We start from the raw sequence: 20,916 nt of genomic DNA on the forward strand, positions 1-20,916 counted from the left end.
AACTGCATCACAAAATTCTTTAAACTCCTTCCAAGATATGTGCAAAAAACCCCTAGTGATCTATCGTTGAAAATTATTTTTAATGATCAACTGACACTTCAATTAGGGCCTTCTTGAGTTTTGATGAAAGTAAAAGCTGGAATCTATTAGAGCTGCAAAAGCGTAGCTACCAAATAATTATGACATTTACTTCCTCTATTTGTCTCTGGTGCTCTTTTTCCATCCTTGGGCAAGGTAAAACAGGAAGATCAGTGATGGGCGGACCGCTTGCCTCTTTTGGTGAAGTGGAAGAAAGGTTATTGTGAAAAGGGAGGTGGGAAAGGAAAACCAGCTTGAGAGGAACATTCTCCCGCAGTTCAGTTTTGAAAAACGAATGCATATGGAAGTTGAAAGCCTGACAGCTTATTATCTTAAAAAACCATCTATGTGCTCACATATCCCTTGGAAATTCTGTGTATACCTCCAGGGCTAAGCACACCCCAGTTTGAAGGGCACTGGACTAGACCTGAAAGTATTAAGTGTTTTCTTTGAAGCAGTTACATTCCAATCCTGAGATGTACCCTCAATCTTGAACACATGGGAGATACCCTAATCACCGCTTTGGGATGGTATGTTTCTTCTGTAAAGACCGATCTCATGATTGATATTGATTCTCTCAGCTTTAGTTTCAAAGTGTGGTATTTTCTGACCTTGACATGACCTTCAAATTCTGGGAGAAAGGAGTTATGTTATTCAGAATGTAAGCCTCCTATGAAGTTATTGCCTGAAGTTATGTAGAAAGTCCTGCTTTAGGGTATTTCTTCATGACACTGTACCTTTATGGCCTGGCCATCTTTCTGTCTTCCGTGTTTTCTCACCTGGTCCTTCTGAAGGTAATTGGTTTGCATTTGCAAATTTATGAAAAAGGTGGGTTAGTGTGGAATCTATGGCTACTGAATAGAGCCTAGTTAATCAGCCTAGCAGGAACATGAATCTGTGAATCAAACAGTATCTGTAAACTAAATATTTGGGATGGAACTCCTACAAAAATCAGTATTCTATATGTGGTTTTAATAATTCAGTTTTCAATAAAAATAAATATCGACCTCCTCCCCTACTCCATAGTTCTCATCCTTTGAAGCCTATATAAAAATTCATATTGTAAAAAGAACCTATTTTTGTGCAACTCATATATACAAAGGAGGCATTTTACTTTTTACTTCCTCTCTCTGAGAATAGAGTGAACTAACTCGTTTTTGTGATTAATTAGAATATAGACACTGCAATCACAAAAGGGTTAGCTATCATTAAATTTAGAATTTAAAAGCATAACTTCAGGGACTTCCCTGGTGGCACAGTGGTTAAGAATCCACCGGCAAACGCAGGGGACACAGGTTCAAGCCCTGGTCTGCAAAGATCCCACACGCTGCAGAGCAACTAAGCCTGTGCGCCACAACTACTGAGCCTGCGGTCTAGAGCCCGTGAGCCACAACTACTGAGCCTGCGCTCTACAGCCCGTGCTCCACAACAAGAGAAGCCACCACAATGAGAAGCCCGCGAACCGCAACGAAGAGTAGCCGCCGCTCTCCGCAACTAGAGAAAGCCCATGTACAGCAACGAACATCCCATGCAGCCAAAAAAAAAAAAAAAAAGGACAACGTCACAGATAAAGCGGTTTTGTGTGAATTTTTAATGACGTAGTAGTTGAAATTGGAATTTTTATGCACTAGCTTTAATTTAAAAAAATTGCAAAACAACCTTTCTACAACTACATATTTTATGGAAATGCCTTACATTGTATAACATGCAAATATTATCAACACTTAAAACCTACCATAACATATTTCTATTCTACTAGTTTATTCAGTAAAAATCTGTTTTAGTCTTTTGTTGAAAGTTCAAGGTTGTGTGTACCTAGTGCCTGTCAATCTGCACATTCATATATTGATTCATTTAACAAATCCTTCCTGATTGTATGCTATGTCATAGTCACTGTTTCTAGATGCTGGAAATACAATATTGAGCAAACCCAGAAATGGTCCTTTCTTGCATGGAGCTATCAGTCTGTTGGCGGAGTATGCAGTAATCAAATAATTATACACATTTAAAAACTGCAATTTTGGACTTCCCTGGCAGTCCAGTGGTTAAGACACTGCACTCCCAATGCAGGGGGCACGGGTTTGATCTCTGGCTGGGGAACTAAGACCCCGCAAGCTGCAGGGTGTGGCAAAAAAAAAAAAAAAAAATATATATATATATATATATATATATACACACACAAAAATAAAAACTGCAATTTTGACATGTTTAAAAACGGCTGTTGCCACAAGTGCTGTGAAGGAGAGGAAAAAGTGCTGGGAGAATCTGCAACAGGATATTTGAATGTTGGGGAGTGTGGGTGGTCAGAGAAAGCTGCCCTGAGGAAGTGATGTAAGAATGAATGTGGGGGGACTTCCCTGGTGGCACAGTGGTTTAAGAATCCACCCGCCAATGCAGGGGATACGGGTTCCAGCCCTGGTCTGGGAAAATCCCACATGCCACGGAGCAACTAAGTCCGTGCGCCACAACTACCGAGCCTGTGTTCTAGAGCCCGCGAGCCACAACTACTGAGCCCGCGTGCTGCAACTACTGAAGCCCACGCGCCTAGAGCCCGTGCTGCGCAACAAGAGAAGCCACAGCAATAAGAAGCCCACGCACTGCAATGAAGAGTAGCCCCTGCTCGCCACAACTAGAGTAAGCCCACATGCAGCAACAAAGACCCAATGCACCCAGAAAAATCAATCAATCAATTTTTTAAAAAAAAAGAATGAATGTGGGTTCATTAGAAAAAGGGAAAGAAGAGCGTTATAGACAGGGAACAGTTCAAAGGCCAGACAGGGCTCAAAGCAAACCTGAAGGACAGAAGGAGGCTAGCTTCTGGAGGAGAGGGTTAGAGGAAGAAGGAGAGCCTGGAGAGGTGGAAGGCAGCCAGACTTGCTGGGCTCTGCAGGGCTTTAAAGTGTTTTGATATGTAGACCAACAGAAAATTAAAACTTTTGTAGGGTTTTAATGTGGGTGGGGTGATAAAATCAGATTGGCATTTTAAAAAGATTACTGGCTTCACAGTAAGAATGGATTAGAGGGCAGGGCTAGAATGTATGGTTTAGTGAGATAGATGCTACCCTGAACATATGCATGTAAACACAAGCTTTTGAAATATAAATCATGTTTTAAAGGGATTTAGAATTTTCTAAGAAAAGAATCACTGGTTTTTATCTTTTAAATCTTTGTGTTTATTTTTGGGGGCCAGGGCACAGTTGGTTCACGATACATGGAGAAAAAGAAGAAAGAACAGTATTTTCCAGAAGACCTGGGGAAAAACATATCATCAAAGTTAACTTTTTCCCCAAAACTGAAAACAGCTTTATTTTTTGGATTATATACTCAATATAAATTATAATATCAGTATAAGACAGTATGGAAAGTACATCCTTTTAAACTACTTTTTATGCTTGTAGTCACATACAAACGTATATATACGCTTTTGGGAGCATGGCTGTTTTGTTCAGTAACGAATATATGCCCAGTACTTAACAAAGTAGGTGCTCAGTAGCTATTAATTGCATTAATTATTGCTGTTATATCTGTTAATATACATATTGCTTTTTTCACTCAATAATAAGCCCTGGACTTACATAATATCACATCAACCTTTTTAATGGCTCAATAATTCATTATAGGCGTGCCATGAGGTATGTAAACAACCCCACACTGATGGAAGCTCAAGATTTTTAGGCTTATAAACACATCCCTGTGATTCAATGAGCATCCTTGCACAGACATTTTAATACTTGTCTAGGATAAATTCCTAGAACTGAAGTTGCTGAGTAAAAAGTTATATACACATTTTATATTTTGATACCTATAGCCAAATAGCCTACCAGAAAAGTTGTTCCTATCCCCATTCTCAATTGTATTCATTTTCCTATACCTCTGATGGGTTAAAAAATTTCATCTCCTGGTGTTTTTACTGCACACTTCTCTGATTATTGGCCAGATCTGCACGTCTTTTCATAAGTTTACTAGCCACTTGTATTTTCTCTTCTGTGATTTTCTAATACATGTCCTTTGCACATTTCTTTTTCTTCTACTAGATATGTGTTTATCTTATTGATTTATGAGAGCCCTTTGGATATTAGTGATATTAAGCCTCTTTCTGTCATATATATCCCTATTTCTTTTTCCTAGTTCACTCCAAAAAAATCTTTATTACATCTTTGGAAAACAAAAGTTTTATAATTTATATAGTCAGTTCTGACAATCTTTTCCTTTAAGGTTTCTGGCCAGTGTATTCTGCTTAGAACTAGGTCTTTCACTTCCCAGTATTATAAAAATACCTCTCTAATAACATTTTCTTTTGGTACTTTTTACACCTTTGAGAACATTTCTGGAGGGCAATCAGGTGATACTAATAGGACTTTATAAAATGTTCATTCCCTTTGCCAGAAATTCCCCTTTTAGAATTTATCCTAAAGGAATAAGATACAAAGTTTTAGTTTCAAGGATACTCACTAAAGAGTTATTTATAATGGCAAAAAACCCAAAACTGTAAACAATGAAATGTTCAACAATGCAAGACTGGTTAAATCAATTATGGTATATCTATATCCATTAAAATACAAAAAAATTTTAATCATATTAAAACATATTAAAAACTAAAAGCAGAAATATGCTAAGTCCAATTCATAAACACCAAAAAAACTTTTTGGCTAGGCACAAAAAAAGAAGACTGTATTTGCACAATAGTGGTTAGTTCTGGGCACTGATGACCTTTTTTCTTTTTCTTTTCTTCTATGAGAGTATTTGAACAATAAAAATATTTAAAATTTAGTGTAGCCTACAATTATGCAGATACAACATCGTTAAGTGTGTTATTTGTGTTTTAGTAGCCAAGGGGGCCTTAGACTAGAGAGCATTATCCTTGTCTTCAACTTGCAAAGGCAAATTTTGCCTCATCCAATAACTTAAGCAATAACAATAATTTAAGCAAGTGAATTAACCTTTTCGTACTTGGGTATTCTCATCTGTTGAATGAAGATAATAATACCTACCCCGATTTAACTCACAAGGAAGTTGTGTAAATTGTAATTCACTGTAAGCAACATAGAAAATGGTGCTAATATTATTTATATTCAACTCCATGATTACCATTGTTTTTGCTTAAGCCTCTTTATTGAGGTATGATTGACATATGAAAAGCAGTACATATTTAATGTACACAATTTGATGAGTTTGGAGATAAGTATACACTTATGAAACCATTACCACTACCTATGCCATAAATGTATGGCATCTCCCAAAGTTTCCTACAGCCCAGTCTGTTTACTGATTTTTTTTGTGATAAGGACACTTAAGATCTATCCTCTTCCCCAAATTTGAAGTGTACGGTACAGTATGGTTAACTATAGGCACTATGCTATACAGTAGATCTCTAAGACTATTCATCTTGTATAAGTGAAACTGTACCCTTTGACTAATACCTCTTATTTCCCTCTCCTCCCAGCCCTGGCCACCACCATTCCACCTTCTGCTTCTATGAGTTTGACTAGATTCCTCACATAGGTGGCATCACGTAGTATTTTCCCCTTTGTGTCTGGCTTATTTCACTTAGCATAATGTCCTCAAGGTCCATCCATGTTGCTGCAAATGGCAGGATTTCCTTCTTTTTAAGGAAAAAAAAGATGGAACCCATCGTGTGTTATATGATTATTGCTGCTTTTAATGTAAATGCAATGGAAATGGTAGGTCAATATCTTTAAAAAGAGTATTTTTAATTATCTAAGGGAAAGAAGAAACAAAAGAAAAAAGTGGCCTACCAAAACAGATTGCAAGGGAAGATGATTATCCAGTAAACATTTATTAATTGTCTACTTTGTGCTGGGTTGGTGCAGGGGTAGGGGAGAATAAGAGTGAATAATACAGAGTCTCTATTCTCAGGTACTTTATTCCGATGGATGACTCATGTCAGTGCCACAGACGGAATCACAGACCATTGTCCCTAGAACCTAAAGAGGCAAAGTGCTGACAGAGGCAAAGTGCCTTTACCAAGGCAATAAAGGACAGTCAAGTTCGACTGTCAGAAATCAGCTGAACCAGGTCTAGGAGCTCAGCCTCATCACAGAGTTACAGTGGAAGAGTTATCAAGGTAACCTGCAGCAGTTCCACAGAGCCTAAAGTGAAATTAGGGGACAAATTGGTTGGGGGTGCCCCATTCTGAAGGGGTTCCCCTGGTAAGCATAAGGGGGAATCCCCTTAAATATGGTAGAACCCCAACAGTAAATATAGGGGCTAGAGGGGAGAACAGATCCTGGCTTGCTGCTAGGAGGCTGGAAGGGGTGGGGGAATTCTTAAAAACTCCATTTACAGAACAGGAGATCCCCTTTTGTTACTCAAAGTTCCCTTGTACAGGGTATTCGTAGCCATTTGTGGATTACTATCCTCTTGAACTTTGTTTCTGATTCGATCTTCCTTCAGGGTTTAGAAGAAGACACCTGAGTATATATTTATACATATAAAATGATAAAAATATAAATACATACACACACATACACCACACACTCCCACTGTTTGGCTGTTAGGCGGTCAGTGGCCCTAGAATTTAAGTCATTTATTTGTACCACTTGAATCTAGTGTTGTTCATTCCTCATCGGTGCATGTTTAAACATAATTCCAGACAGAAGATGATGTGAATTTTACAAAATACAAGGTAAGATATATGTCTGAGAAAAATACAGTTCGGACACAATTAACAACTTTATGGATTCAAGCATTTCTGGTGATTCTGGTGCTATCGGAATCAGCAAAAATAATAATACTAGCATAAACTTATATATTGCCTACTATGTACTAGGCATATACGATGAAAAGAAGCAAAGATATGAATTTAACAGTATGGGAATGAAAATAATCTTTAAAGTTGAAATTTAAAAATTCTTAAGTACATTTTACTTCCCATCACCTTAACTCTAGATAAGCAATTAACTTCAGTAACTGTTTCCTCCTTTTATGGAGGAGGCAGTGGTGGTTAAAATTGAATAAATAGTGTATATATATTTATTTGCAAAGTGCCTGGAATTTAAAAAAATGCATTAAGGACAAAGCACAGTATTATTATAACATTCTTCCATATATTACATGGAAGCACATAATACATACAGCCAAGCAGGCAGAATCCTCTCATTTCTCCAACGTACAAATTAGGTCATCATAGATTCCACTGTCCTAAACTTTCCAACTAAAACAAAGCTGGACAAAATTTTTTAAAAACCCACAAACTGGGGCTCCTCTGGTGGCGCAGTGGTTGAGAGTCTGCCTGCCGATGCAGGGGACACGGGTTTGTGCCCCGGTCCGGGAAGATCCCACACGCCACGGAGCGGCTGGGCCTGTGAGCCATGGCTGCTGAGCCTGCACGTCCGGAGCCTGTGCTCGGCAACGGGAGAGGCCACAACAGTGAGAGGCCCGCGTACCGACCGCAAAAAAAAAAAAAAAAAAAAAAAAAAAAAAAAAATATATATATATATATATATATATATATATATATATATATATATAAAGACAAATGGTATTTTATGTCTGGGAAAATCTGGCTTTTTCATTAAAGTTACTCTAGAAAAACATAGCATATTCCATATCCCACATGGTATATTCAAAGCTTTAAATATTATTTTAAAAGAAGAAATTTCTGAATCACAAGACTAGAGAACCTAAAAATTGTAACACATGCTCTTTATTAAACATACACAATATTCATTAATATGTAATGTAGAAGATTAAAATCTCTAACACAGGATAATCTACAACTGTAGAGTTTGTATTTTTTCCCCATGCACGTCCTGACATATATTAATGTAAGAAGTAACATATCATTTTTTCCCACTCAATAATTATCTTGAACATATTTTACATTAGTTTGTGATTAAACTTTTAATATATATTTTTAAATTTTTAATTTACTGAGTTATTTTTAAGGTTACATACACTGTTTCATTTAGTCCTCTTATTATATTTCTTAAAAGAGTAAAAAGCTCCTCCATAGTTTGAAAATCTTTTTTTAACCTGAAATATATTTGAATAAAAATAATTTAAGATTTCACACTTCTTGGTTTTTTTGCTTTTCCTTTTATTTTTTCTTCTTGTGTTTTTACAAGTTTGTTTCACATTTCAAAATAGTAAAATGAATCTAAGCACTTTAGATTTTGCTAAATTTAGCATATTAAAAAATTTTAAATAGGAGTATAAGGGCTCTAAGATGGAAAATCTTCTGAAAAACTTGACTACGATTATTATTGTAAGAGTTTCATTTCCAGCTCCATCTGTTCTTCTAATCATTCTAAATTCCAAATGCAGTGTAAACAGTTAAAAAAAACAAGTCTTACAAATCAATTCTTGCCTTTACACACACGATCTTCGGAGTCGCACGCAGCGTCTGTATAAGCAGACTCCTCCCCACTCTTGGGGAAAACCCTGCCTAATATTTATAACGTTATGACATACTGTAATACTCACAAGGTGGTTGTAGAAGTATAAACACGACTGGAGTTATCTGATTGGCTGCTGGTGATGTAACACCCATGTCAATACTTCCCACTGAACGCACGTGTTCGACCTTTTATTTAAATTTCCATTTCATCACAGCAATAAGACACTCGGGGCGGTGCATTTTCTGTGAAATGATTATTGCCTTGGGCCTGAGGTGCTGCCTCGCACACACAATACATCAGACGAGGAGGTGTCCGTGGTTGCAACCTCCTCGCGTGAAAGGCACAGCCTGGTTCAGTCTTTGTGAAGGAACAAAATAAGTTCACTTCCTTGGGCACCGCCACCCACCCCCAGCAAATGACAAGGCTGGAGCGCAGCTCCCACCGCACAGTTATTTCCAAAGTCCCAGGTGAACTCGTGGCGAGAGAAGGAAAATGTGCTTCCCGGGCGCGGGTAGGTGCGTGCGGGCAGCGGGGAGACGGCCAGACCCTGACACTCGCCAGCTGTTAGTCCTTCGCGGAGCCCGGCCCCGGCCGCACACGCCCGCCCCCTCCCCGAGACCCCCAGCCCGCCGCCCGGCCTTTTGTCCCCCGCTCCTCGGCCGACTTCCTTCCCCGCGGCCGCACCCCCGCCCCCAGGCCGGAGGCGCGGCCCGGCCCCTTTCCCGGTCCCCTGGCGCCCCCACCCCACCCCACCCCAGCCCAGCCCCAAGCCCAGCCCCCCTCCCCCAGCTCGGCCCCCACCCTTTCCCCCTCCAGCGGTTACTGCTACCCCGGTGCATTGTGGGCGCACGGTCCGTTGTTCATTTGCCATTCGACCTCCGCCGGGGCCTGGTCGGACGGAAACGCTCCGCCGGCTTTATTGTCGGTTCGTTATGTGGCGGAGCCCGGCAGTTTAACGTGCTTCTTGCCCTCAGCGCCTCGGAAGCCGGCAGCGGGTTGGGACTCCTCGGCGCGCCGGAGGAAGGATATCTGTTTGGAGGGTCGGTTTGTGCGCGCGGCTTTAAAGAGGGGGCAGCGGAGGGTCTCCCCGCACTCCGCCTCTCAACTTCGAAGGCCCCACGCGCCCCGGCTCGCTGCTCACCTCTCCGCCGCCCGCCCCCTTCTCCGCGCGGGACGCTGCCCGGAGCGCAGCGGGGCGGGGGTGGAGGATTAGGAGGCGGCCGGAGGCGGCGGCCCGGCGGGAGGCGGCGGCGGCGGCGGCGGCGGCGGACGCGTGAGGCAGCCCCGGGGAGCGAGCGCGAGCCGGGCGGGAGGGCGAGGCCGAGCCCCGCGAGACCGGAACGCCCGGGGTGGGGGCGGGGGCGAAGCGGAGGGGGAGCGCGCGGGACGCGGCCCGAGGCCGGGCGCGAGCCGGGGCACCGGGCGGCGGCGGCGGCGGCGCGCGCCATGTCGTTCAGTGAAATGAACCGCAGGACGCTGGCGTTCCGAGGAGGCGGGTTGGTCACCGCCAGCGGCGGCGGCGGCGGCTCCGCGAACAATAACGTTGGCGGGGAGGCCTCGGCTTGGCCCCAGCACCCCCAGCCAAGACAACCCCAGCCGCCAGCGCCGCAGCAGCTCAATGGGCGGGGGGCCGACGAGGAAGTGGAATTGGAGGGCCTGGAGCCCCAAGACCTGGAGGCCTCTGCCGGGGTGGCCGCCGCCGCCGAGGAAACCAAGGAGTTGCTGCTCCCCCAAGACGCGGGCGGCCCCACCTCGCTGGGCGGCGGTGGCGCAGGGGGCCCCCTGCTAGCGGAAAGGAACCGTCGGACTCTGGCCTTCCGAGGCGGCGGCGGCGGCGGCGGCGGCGGGGGGCTCGGCAACAATGGCAGTAGCCGCGGCCGCCCCGAGACCTCGGCGTGGCCCCTGAGGCATTTCAATGGGCGAGGGCCCGCGGCCGTGGAGCTGGAGCTGGACGCGCTGGAGGGGAAGGAGTTGATGCCAGACGGCGCGTCCCTGAGCGACAGCACCGAGGACGAAGAGGAGGGGGCGAGCCTGGGCGACGGCAGCGGGGCGGAAGGCGGCAGCTGCAGCAGCAGCAGGCGGTCGGGCGGCGATGGCGGGGACGAAGCGGAGGGCAGCGGAGTGGGAGCTGGCGAAGGAGAGACTGTCCAGCACTTCCCGCTCGCGCGGCCCAAGTCCCTAATGCAGAAGCTTCAGTGCTCCTTTCAGACCTCCTGGCTCAAAGATTTTCCCTGGCTGCGCTATTCCAAGGATACTGGCCTTATGTCTTGCGGCTGGTGCCAGAAGACCCCCGAGGACGGGGTAAGCGGGGACCTGCCTCCTGTGGGGCACGACGAGCTTTCGCGAGGGACCCGCAACTACAAGAAAACCCTCCTTCTGAGGCACCACGTCTCTACCGAGCACAAACTCCACGAAGCCAACGCCCAGGTACGGTGTATTCTGCGTCTGCTTCGGGGGAAAGGTTTATCAGCTGAAAACCCCGTTTTCCTGGGTGAAGACATCTTTCCTGTTGGGAGAGAGGTGTCGGGAGCTTACGCGTGGGGGGGGTTAGAAAACCTGGGAACAAGTTTTCAAAAGTTACCGGGGGAGGGGGGAATAACAATTTTCTAATCGTAGCGCTGAATTTGTTTTAATTTTTTCATGACGCAGATTTCTTTGCCCATCAGGTTGAATCAAAAGGAAAGTTTAATACGCGAGGTGGAAGGGTTTAACCCTGTAAGGTTAGCTTTGTGGGGTCAAAATGTTATTAGCTGTGGTTTTAGGAAAGCTGCTTTATGTTGGTAGTCTTTCAGCTTGCCGGTGGAAGTCAAATCTGGTAACTCTTTGAAGAATGAATTAAACAATTTCCTTAATCTTTGACGCAACCCCTTTTAGGAGAACATCCAGCGGAGAAAAATATTTTTTATCATATCAGGATAATGTGAAATATGAGAGCAGTATGTAAATGTAGGGGAAGCTACGTGCCTAACTCCTTTTTCGTGGATTATTTTACTAAGTTCATCTCCATTAAACTTGTTGAACTTCTCTTTCCAAAGGCATACTTTTGGTAAATTGTGGTAGTTTTTGTTTCCTTCTACCCAGATTTTTGTGCTGAGATTTTCTGTAATCCCCCCTTTTCAAAAAGTTTCTTATAAATGCAGTTTACTTTAAACTTAGCATATTTGAGATGTTTAATGTAAAGTTACTTATACCAAGTAGTTGATTTGGACTGGTAGAGCATGTATTTACCGGATTCCTTAAAATCATAAGTTCTTAGTTATAAAACAAGCTATACTTCAGTTGTTCTTAGCTCTTGTCTTAATATTTCTAGTCTAAAGATAATAGTCTTACCATTTTGATAATCCTTTTTCAAGCCAAACAGATGTTGATCAGTGCTTCGAAGACTTTTAGACAACCTGTGGTGGTGGATGGAATTTATTCTTTTGTATTGCTAGCCATTGATTTTAGAAAGTCACCTTTCGGATATTAGTCCCTTTGTGTTTTTATTGGAGTGATCTTGCTGTTCAGAACACTTATACTGGAGTTAGTTAGGCACTATCCAATAACCCTGTAGCCCAGAAGTTTCTCAGAAGTTGAGGCTTTAACGTTAAAGCATAGGGTTGTTTTTCTCAGGGGGCAATGGCAACAGTTTTTGCACAAGTTTTAGTTGCCTAAGCCCTAGAAGGAAGGTCACTTAAAGATATAAGGCCCAGAAAGTTTAAGTAAATTGTCCCAAGTCTTACAGTTCTTCGTGATAAATGAGACTGAAGTATATAAGGAATGTTGCAATGGGAAAAAAAAGTTTTGGAGTAAATCTAGGTTCAGATCTCAGCTTTCTGCAATTACTAGCTTTGTGAGCTCGGGCACTGGAGTGCCAGACTTGTCTTCTGTATGCCGAATACAGATGTCCCTTACTCTGCCAAGTAATTATTCTGTTCCCATTTTTCAGAAGAGGAGTCTAGAGGTTTTAAAGATTTATATATTCCTGAGATTATTTAGTAGTATGATGGAGAGGTGGAAGGCTTGTGAAAATGAAAGTGTGCTTTTCTAAATGGTAAGTTGGTTATTTAGAAACATTTAAAAAGACAATCAATGAATTTTCCTAATCCAATGGACCAGTTACTCTTATCTTCTTCAGCGTAGTCTACGTGTAGGCAGATCTGAATGGGAGTACAAATTATAATTAGCTGCTTAGTGAACCTGAAATCAGAGGAAGGGGAATTAGTTGGATAACTTTATGATAGACTTAGTGTGGTGTATCCTTCTCCCCTAGGCATATGTCTGGATTAGGGGATTCATTCCTAGGTAAAACCTTTTCTAAACTTAATCCGTGAGTTATCCCTCCCTTACCCTTTGCCCCCTTAAACTCCCTTTTTACAGATATAATCTTTAGACCACCTTTTTTCTCTTAGGACATTATTTCATTAGACTGAGAGTAATAAAGTTTAATAGTCATGTTTGTCTAACATGACTATTTATTGGTTCCCTGGTTTGGATTTTGGATGTTATTTGTTTTCATTCTAACTAACCTTAGTTTGAGGTGTTACCTTGTGATTGACCCCAGGTACCACCTATAGAATCCTTTTGTCTTGTTATCACATGAGTGTCAGGTTCAAGAACTGACTTATTTTTTCCTATGGGCAGAGTTAATCACTTTTTTTCCATTCCATGTAGCCTTTGATTACCTGTAGGAGGCAGTATAACACAATCTGTAAGAGCATTCTTGAGCTTAAAGAAGGGGGACCTGAGTCCTAATCCTCTTTCTTGGCAGGAAAATGAGTTAGTTAACTTCTAGTTTCCTCATGTATGCAAAGTATATATGCCAGCATGTAATCACTCAGTAAATGATAACTGTTGTTGTCATCATTACTTATTTTCATTGTAGGTAACTATAACAACACTTTTTTGGGGGACTTGGTACCTCATGTCTCAGTGTTACCAGTTTTCTCAGTTTGGGAGCCACTTTATCTCGTGGAATCACTCTTGATTCTAGAGCGCAAACCAGTTCTCTTCTTCATACTTTTAGAGACTCTGGCCATTCAGTTCTTTGAACATTGAGACTTTCTCATCATACATGCAGTTTTTCTTACCTTCGTAAGAAATATCTTGCATTAGCCTTGTCCTGTCTTAAAAATGCTGAAATAAGAGTTTTGGAGTTCCTCCGGCAAGAATTAAGTTTGAGGCTAGGGTGTAGTTCACTCCCTTTATCCTCCCCTCCCTTTTTTTTTTTTAAACCCAGAGGACTAGCAAGATAGTTTTATTATTATGAAAATAATACATGCTTATTTTCAAAAATTGGAAAAGTGTAGAAGGATAAATAATAGATGAGTCTCCCTCTTACCTAGTTCCCCCTCACCTCCCAATAACAATTTCTTCTATCTACTTCCACAGTCTTTGCACATAGACGCATCTGTGTGTTTATCCTCTCTTATTTAAACGTAATCAGGAGCACACGGAGGCCTGTTTTTTTAAGAGTTTGGCCAAATCTTAGCATGTGAATAAGGGTTACTTTACTTTTTGTTTCTTATGCCTTCTGTAAGAGAAAAGTTATTTTCCATTAATTCCATGGTGGTGGCCAAAAAACTGTGGCACATTCTTTTTTTTTTTTGGCTGTACCTCATGCCTGTGGGATCCCTAACCAGGGATCGAACCTGTGCCCCCTACATTGGAAGTGTGGAGTCCTAACCATTGAACCGCCAGGGAATTCCCTGTGGCACATTCTTAAAACCTTTGATATTCTTCTGTTATTTGGATGTTGGTTGTTAAGGATTGCTCATGGGAGAGTCCATAAATATGCTTTCAGAATCTGTTCTGGAGCCTTCTATTTCAAAAATACCCTTGTATTTATAAGGATGTAAGGGACAACATGTAGTTTCTGTTTTGAGTAACAACTGCCTATATCTTAAGAGTCAGGTTCAGTGATTAGCTCATGTAGGATTTGACCATTCGGCCCAGAGGACTTAAAATTGCTTTAATAACAGTGATTACCACTGTATCTTGGTTCAGATCACTTTCTACCCAGTTGTGAAATTTTCGTAGCCTAAATCACACATTCTGTCAACTCTTTCCAGTTTAGTAAGCTTAAAACATGCACTCAAATGTGTTATTGTTATAAATTTAGTTAACCTTTCCAGAAAGTAAATATTTAATTCAGATCAGTGATCTGATTAAAATTACTAATTGGAATATGTTGGTGAGCAACAAAAGCAAAGGTGAGACAGATCTACCAGCCTTCTTTGCATTTGGCAAAAATAAGTTGTTTGTTTGTTTTAAAGATTTTGGAAGAAAGACTGAAAAAACCTTTCACTAGGAAGGAGAAATAGGTATTACAGAGGACTGCGGAGCCTATGGCCCATTAAGTAATCAGTTTGTATAATACTTAAATAGGTTCTAACAGTCATTCATTGTGTTTGATTTGGTAAAAGCTGGTTCCTTTCTCTTCTGGTTTTTACTATATGTTACAGTGTATCTAGAATTGGCTTGTTTCTCCCTCTTAAACTTACGTACACATATTAGGTAGATACAAGGCACTGAAGATAAACCTATATAAATAAGACATTTTTCTGCCCTCAAGAAACTTGTACTCTAGTAAGGAGAGACAGACATAAAATGATAGCTACCATGTTAGAAGTATATTCAAGTTACAGTTAAGACACTAAGGAAAGTCATCAATTCTATTTGTGAAGGTTGGGAGAAGCTTGTAGAATTGGCTCCTGACTTAATTGTGTTAAGTGAATAAGTGTTGAAGAGGGGAGGGCATTCCAGGCATTGCAGTTGGAAGCAGCTTGAGCATAGTGGAAATTGATGTCTTGATGTGTCTGAGAAGTTAGATGATTTGGTTGTTGAGCAGGATGAAAAATCAAGTTTGAATGGGTAGACAGACTCCAGGTTATGGATGATCTTTTTATGTTGAAATGATTGTATTGATATTTTATTCTGCTAACAATGGGCAAACTATTTAGCAGTTTTAAGCAGGGGAGAACCACGATGAAATATGTGTAAGTTGCTGTTTAGAAGCACCTGTGTAGTGTGTATGTGTGGGTTTTGAGGAGAGCTCGTAATAAAGCATATTTTTGGCATCTAAAATTGGTTGGAAGTTGTAATCACCTGAAGGCTAATACCCCAGGCCTATAGATTTAGAATTTCTAGGGAGAGTACATAAATTGCAAGGAAAGATGCCATCTCTCAAGGAGATCAGAGAAGTGATAGAAGATTGCAAAGGAGATCTTCCTTTCTTTCTCTACTGACTGTTACATAATTTGTCAGTACTACTAGCAGGTACCTATTTGGCATCATGTTCGCTGTGGCCTTGTTTGTCCTCATTACTAGAAATTGAATTTGGGTTTGTAAGTGGACACTGATGTTTGAAATCTTTCAGTATACTGTTCCAGTGGGTTGCTGCAGCAAAAGTAGTAAAGATTTTTGGGTTTAATGCTTTTAGCTTACACTTTGATGTTTGTGTTGGAAATTGTGTTTTCTACTAATCCATTTATCAAAAGAGGACTGTAATTCTGGGTATGGAGGTAAATACTAATTACTTGATTTTTTTAGCCAAATAGCATTTTTTAATTTATGGATTGACTACAGATGAGCTCACTGCAACTGAAGTTCCCTCTCCCATTGTACCCCTCAGAAGGGTGGGGAGACTGGGTAGTGTGGTCTTGGATTCTCTACAGGTTGGTGGCATTATCTAGCTCCCCCAGCCAGAATGCTGTGAAGACCCTTTGATCTCCCTCCCCACCCCTACCTTGAAATCTAGTTAATCACTCAAGTACGGATTTTACTTTCCAAACTTTTTTCCAGGCTCTGCGTTTCTACCTCTTCCCCCATTATTATCTCTCTTACCTAATTAAGGTCCTTGTTTCTTGGCAAGTGCTGTGTGTTGCACTATTAACAATAGATTCCCCTGGTCACAGTATCTCTAGTCTTCATCCCCTGATAATTATCCTCCACTTTGCTGCCACAGTCATCTCTATCTGCGAATTCAGTCAGATCCCTACTTCTAAAGCTCTATAGGCACCTATAGCAGTGGTTAATCTTGTGCAGGATTCAAATCTCTTGATAATCTGATGCAACTTATAGACACTTAGCTCCAAAAACATTCATAAGAGCATATTTGCATTTCTTGGGCTTTTTTGGGATCACCTTGAAGGTCTTTCATAAATCTAGAATTGTGAGGATCTGTAGACCATCTTGGTTCTTTTTCTCATGCCATCTCATTTGCTTAGAGTGCTCGTCCTGCCATTCCACTCTTGCATCCTTTAAGGTTCAGCTCAGATCTTTCTTTCAAAAAGCATCTCCTCCCCCACCTCCAAAAAAACTGGATTAGATGCACTTCCTCTCTGCTCTCATAACATGCTTGTTATACTCTTCAGTACCTTAAGAATCTTGCTCAGTAGTGATAACTGCAGGTTGGGAACTAATTCATTTTGGGTCTGCAGTGTACAACCTGTCTAAAGTAGGCATTCACTTCATGCTTATTAAATAAGTGAGTAAAGTCAGGATTTTTCAAGATTTTAGCAGCTTTTTCTCTGAGTAAAATATTTACTATTTTTTGGCCTCTCTGGAAATAAATTTGAAGATAATAAGCTGTGAGGATTTTAACCAAATGTATACTTTTCTATATTTTCTTAATTTTGGAAAAGTTAATTAAGGTGTCTTCCAGATCTAAAATTATAATTTTACGTATGAGCATCTTCACAAATAAAATAACGGAAGACTTTTCATATTTATAGATCCTCTGGTATAGCAAATTATCTGATTTCTGAAGTCTGACTGTCCATTTCCTTAAAATCTCCTTGTTTATCTAGTTTAGACTAATGTCTGGGCTAAGTCGTGCTTTCCTTTTTGGGAAAGGGAATAGAAAATTTTCCAACTGGTCTTTAAAAAGACTAGTTTTGGAAATATTTAAACCTTTTTATCAGTATATTTTTACTTATCAGTGATATCATGTTTATCAATATACTGAGAATGGACATAGAATGTTAAAGAACTAGAGAGAGAGATGACTTCTTAGGGATCTATTATGATTTTTGTCTTTAGTACTAGGAATTTATTTGGTTCAGCAAATAATATTGGCAGTTTATTTTAGTGCATATTTTGCTCTGTTTTACCCATATCCTCAAATAATACTCCCACTTGTTGAATACATATACTCTTGACTTGTAAACCCTTCATTGTGAAGAGCATGTTTAATAGGTGCTACAGAAACATGGCATAGTGCTCTGATTGATACTGAAGGAGAAACAGCTAGTGTTGCTTGTAAAAACAGGTAACTTTACTGTTCTTGCACAATAGTAATGAGAAAAAATAGTGGTTGAATAGCGTGTTTGGTTTTGTATAGTTCGTGTCAAAAATGGAATGGGCAAATATTTTGATGGATAGGCTTTTGTCTAAGTTATTTTTAAAAATTAGGACATTTGGTCTGATAATGGCAGAGAATTACAGAAATTAGGACTGGCCCAGAAAATTCAGAACAGTCACCATGGCCTAAAATAACTGCTATGACGTAGCCACCTCCTTTTTAAAGTGTTTTGAACTGCCTAGTGTATAAACTTTAGGCACTTCTTGACTTGTAAATGCTAATTCACTGCTTCACAGACTCTTCATGATGTGCTGCTAAATTTTGATCAGTGCTTAAAATTTTTGCTTCTTCCAAGTATTCATACTGTTACTACAATACCTGTTAGAACTTCGAACCGAATGAGCTTTGCTGGGCAGGTATGGCATGCATAGCAAAGCTTAGTTTTAGGCTTGCATCAAAGAAAGATGCAGTTTGGAAATTTGCTGTAGTGAATAGAGAGCATAAGCAAATTAGTAAAAAGTCTTTTAGTAAAAGTAAACAGTATGATGCTTCTGTAGAAAATTATACTACAGCAGTAACTATTTTAGATATTTTTAGTATTGGTTTAGTTCTTTGTATATTCATACAAGTCCTAAACATTTCCCATGCCCTTTGCTAAATAGTTTGAAACTTCACAACATACTGGTTTATGTACAAGATCTAAAAGTTAAAATGTGTTTTTTACCTCACTTCCTTTCCTCCAGCCCCTCAAAGCAAACATTTGGGACTTAATCATGAATAACTTGATTACTTTACTCCAACTGTGGCTGTTAGCAGGTTTTGCTTAGGATTGGGTGTTCCAGTAGGAGAGTATAGCCAATTTAGAATATTTTGGTCTGACAGAGCAAGAATGTGGGGGTGGGCTTAGAGTTTTAAGTATGCAGTATAAGTGCAGTGTGAAAGTATGAAGTATAAGTATGCAGTATAAAAGTATGCAGTATAAGTGTGCAGTATAAAAGTATGCAGTATAAGTATGCAGTATAAGTATACAGTGTAAGTATGCAGTATAAAAGTATGAAGTATAAGTATGCAGTGTAAGTATGAGGTATAAGTATGAAGTATAAGTATGCAGTATGAGTATGCAGTATAAGTATGCAGTATAAAAGTATGAAGTATAAGTATGCAGTATAAGTATGCAGTATAAGTATGAAGTATGAGTATGCAGTATAAGTATGCAGTAAGTATAAGTATGAAGTATAAATATGCAGTATAAGTATGCAGTATAAGTATGAAGTATGCAGTCTAAGTATGCAGTAAGTATAAGTATGCAGTATAAGTATGAAGTATGAGTATGCAGTATAAGTATGCAGTAAGTATAAGTATGAAGTATAAGTATGCAGTTGAGGCTCTGGGAAGTGATAGGGATGCTGCCAAGGGTCAGTTGGAAATGCAATGGAAATTCTCCACTTTTTGTGCTTCATTCTGTCGTGATCTTGTACTCCAGATTTGCAGAGTTATCTGTAATGTTTCACTATTGTGAAATACTGAAGTGTCCCGGAATTCTAGTGTTTTGGTTCTTTCAGTTGACTTCTCATACCTGGAAGCAGCACGAAAATTCTTAGATAGATTATGTGATCTGGTTTAGTTTCAGAGAATTGGGATTGTTATATGCATGACCCCATGTGTTCAGGACTCAGAATGAAACCTGTTATTTTTGTAATTTAGCCCTACCCATTGTGGGGTTAAATGGAGATGTGGGATTGCTTCAGGAATCTCACCACCATTTAAAATATTCAATGAGAAATATTTTGCAGTCCTAACAGCTTTGTTTCCTACACCCTTTTTCCCCCTAATTCCTCCTTCTCTTCCTCTCCAAGCATATCAGTCCTCCCAGCATGTATCTTTTTCATGTTTTTCCCAGGCTCATATATTCATGGATCTGTATATATGTATCTCATTATTTTATAGTAATGACTTGTATTTAATATTTTGTGCCAAAGAAAGTAATGAATCTTTAACACTTAAATAAGGTCAGCATTATCAGTTATCTTTTCTACTAGAAATGTCTAAGCACGTTTTTTTGCTGGAAAACAATTGTTACTTCAGTTATCTACGAAGTTATTGAGCAAGGTGCTGAGAGAATAGACACCTAGTCACTCTGTGAGTAAAGTCCTGAAGTTCTTAATTAGAAACATTCGTAGTACTTACTGCTTTCTAGTTTAAGAAGGCATGGTGACTTGCCCAAGGACACACGCTTAATAACTAGCATAGGCAGCATTCCAAATCTAGATCACACTCCTTTATTTTTTCTGTTGATATCACATGTTATTTTATAGGAAATTACCATAGCTTTAGTGATGCTAAAATGAACTGTAATGAGTACTTATAAGATTGCTAAGAGGGAAGATTATAAACATTAAGAATTTTGAGTTCAGGAATTTTACCTGATGGATAGTATTTATGATCCTAAAGAGATAAGTCATTTTGAAAATTGATTGGGAAATTATATACTTGGTTATTCCTGTAGTTTGAAGCACATTTTTTATTAGGGTCCTAACTTTATCATTAGTTAGATTTAATTAACTTTGTTGACCTAAACTATTTGACTCAATGTTTGCCAAGAGTTTTACATATTTATTATTTTATTTATTTTTATTTTTGGCTGCATTGGGTCTTCGTTTCTGTGTGTGGGCTTTCTCTAGTTGTGTCGAGCAGGGGCTTCTCTTCTTTGTGGTGTGCTGGCTTCTCATTGCAGTGGCTTCTCGTGGTGGGAGCACAGGCTTTATGTGTGCTGGCTTCAGTAGTTGCGGCACGTGGGCTTCAGTAGTTGTGTCTCATGAGTTCAGTAGTTGCGCACATGCTTTGTTGCTCTGTGGCATGTGGGATCTTCCCGGACCAGGGCTCAAACCTGCACTGGCAGTCGGATTCTTAACCACTGAGCCACCAGGGGAGTCCCTTAAATAATTCTTAATCCATGTCTTCAGCTATATTTGAAAAGATAACATGATATGTGATACATATTCTTTAAATGAAATTCTGCTGATCCTCAGGATGTTTCTTTTTTTTTTTTATGATAACAGTGGCTTGCAGCAAGCTAAGCTGTTCACTCACTCCTTTCCTCTCAATATTTGGGATTGTCAACACTTCAGTCTCAATATGTAATGATTACTAACAAATTAGTGTATTTCATAGTGCTTTTTAAAAAGTTACTGATAA

General features: G+C 40.3%; 1 protein-coding gene across 2 annotated transcripts in view; it reads left to right on the top strand.

Moving 5' to 3' along the window:
• The first annotated feature begins 8,036 nt into the window (after positions 1 to 8,036).
• The window catches only part of ZBTB10 (zinc finger and BTB domain containing 10), a 31,871-nt gene continuing 18,991 nt past the window's right edge, over positions 8,037 to 20,916 (top strand). Inside the window, exon 1 of one of the 2 annotated variants that reach the window (XM_059994811.1) lies at positions 8,037 to 8,949. In XM_059994811.1, the coding sequence (XP_059850794.1) occupies positions 8,854 to 8,949 (96 nt within the window). In that variant the 5' untranslated portion in view covers positions 8,037 to 8,853. Of the gene's footprint in view, positions 8,950 to 9,851; positions 10,866 to 20,916 lie in introns of those variants that run through there. The other variant, XM_059994810.1, reaches the window with a different exon arrangement.

The sequence above is a fragment of the Delphinus delphis genome, chromosome 17 (genome assembly GCF_949987515.2).
Source record: "Delphinus delphis chromosome 17, mDelDel1.2, whole genome shotgun sequence".
NCBI classification, from domain to species: Eukaryota; Metazoa; Chordata; class Mammalia; order Artiodactyla; family Delphinidae; genus Delphinus; species Delphinus delphis.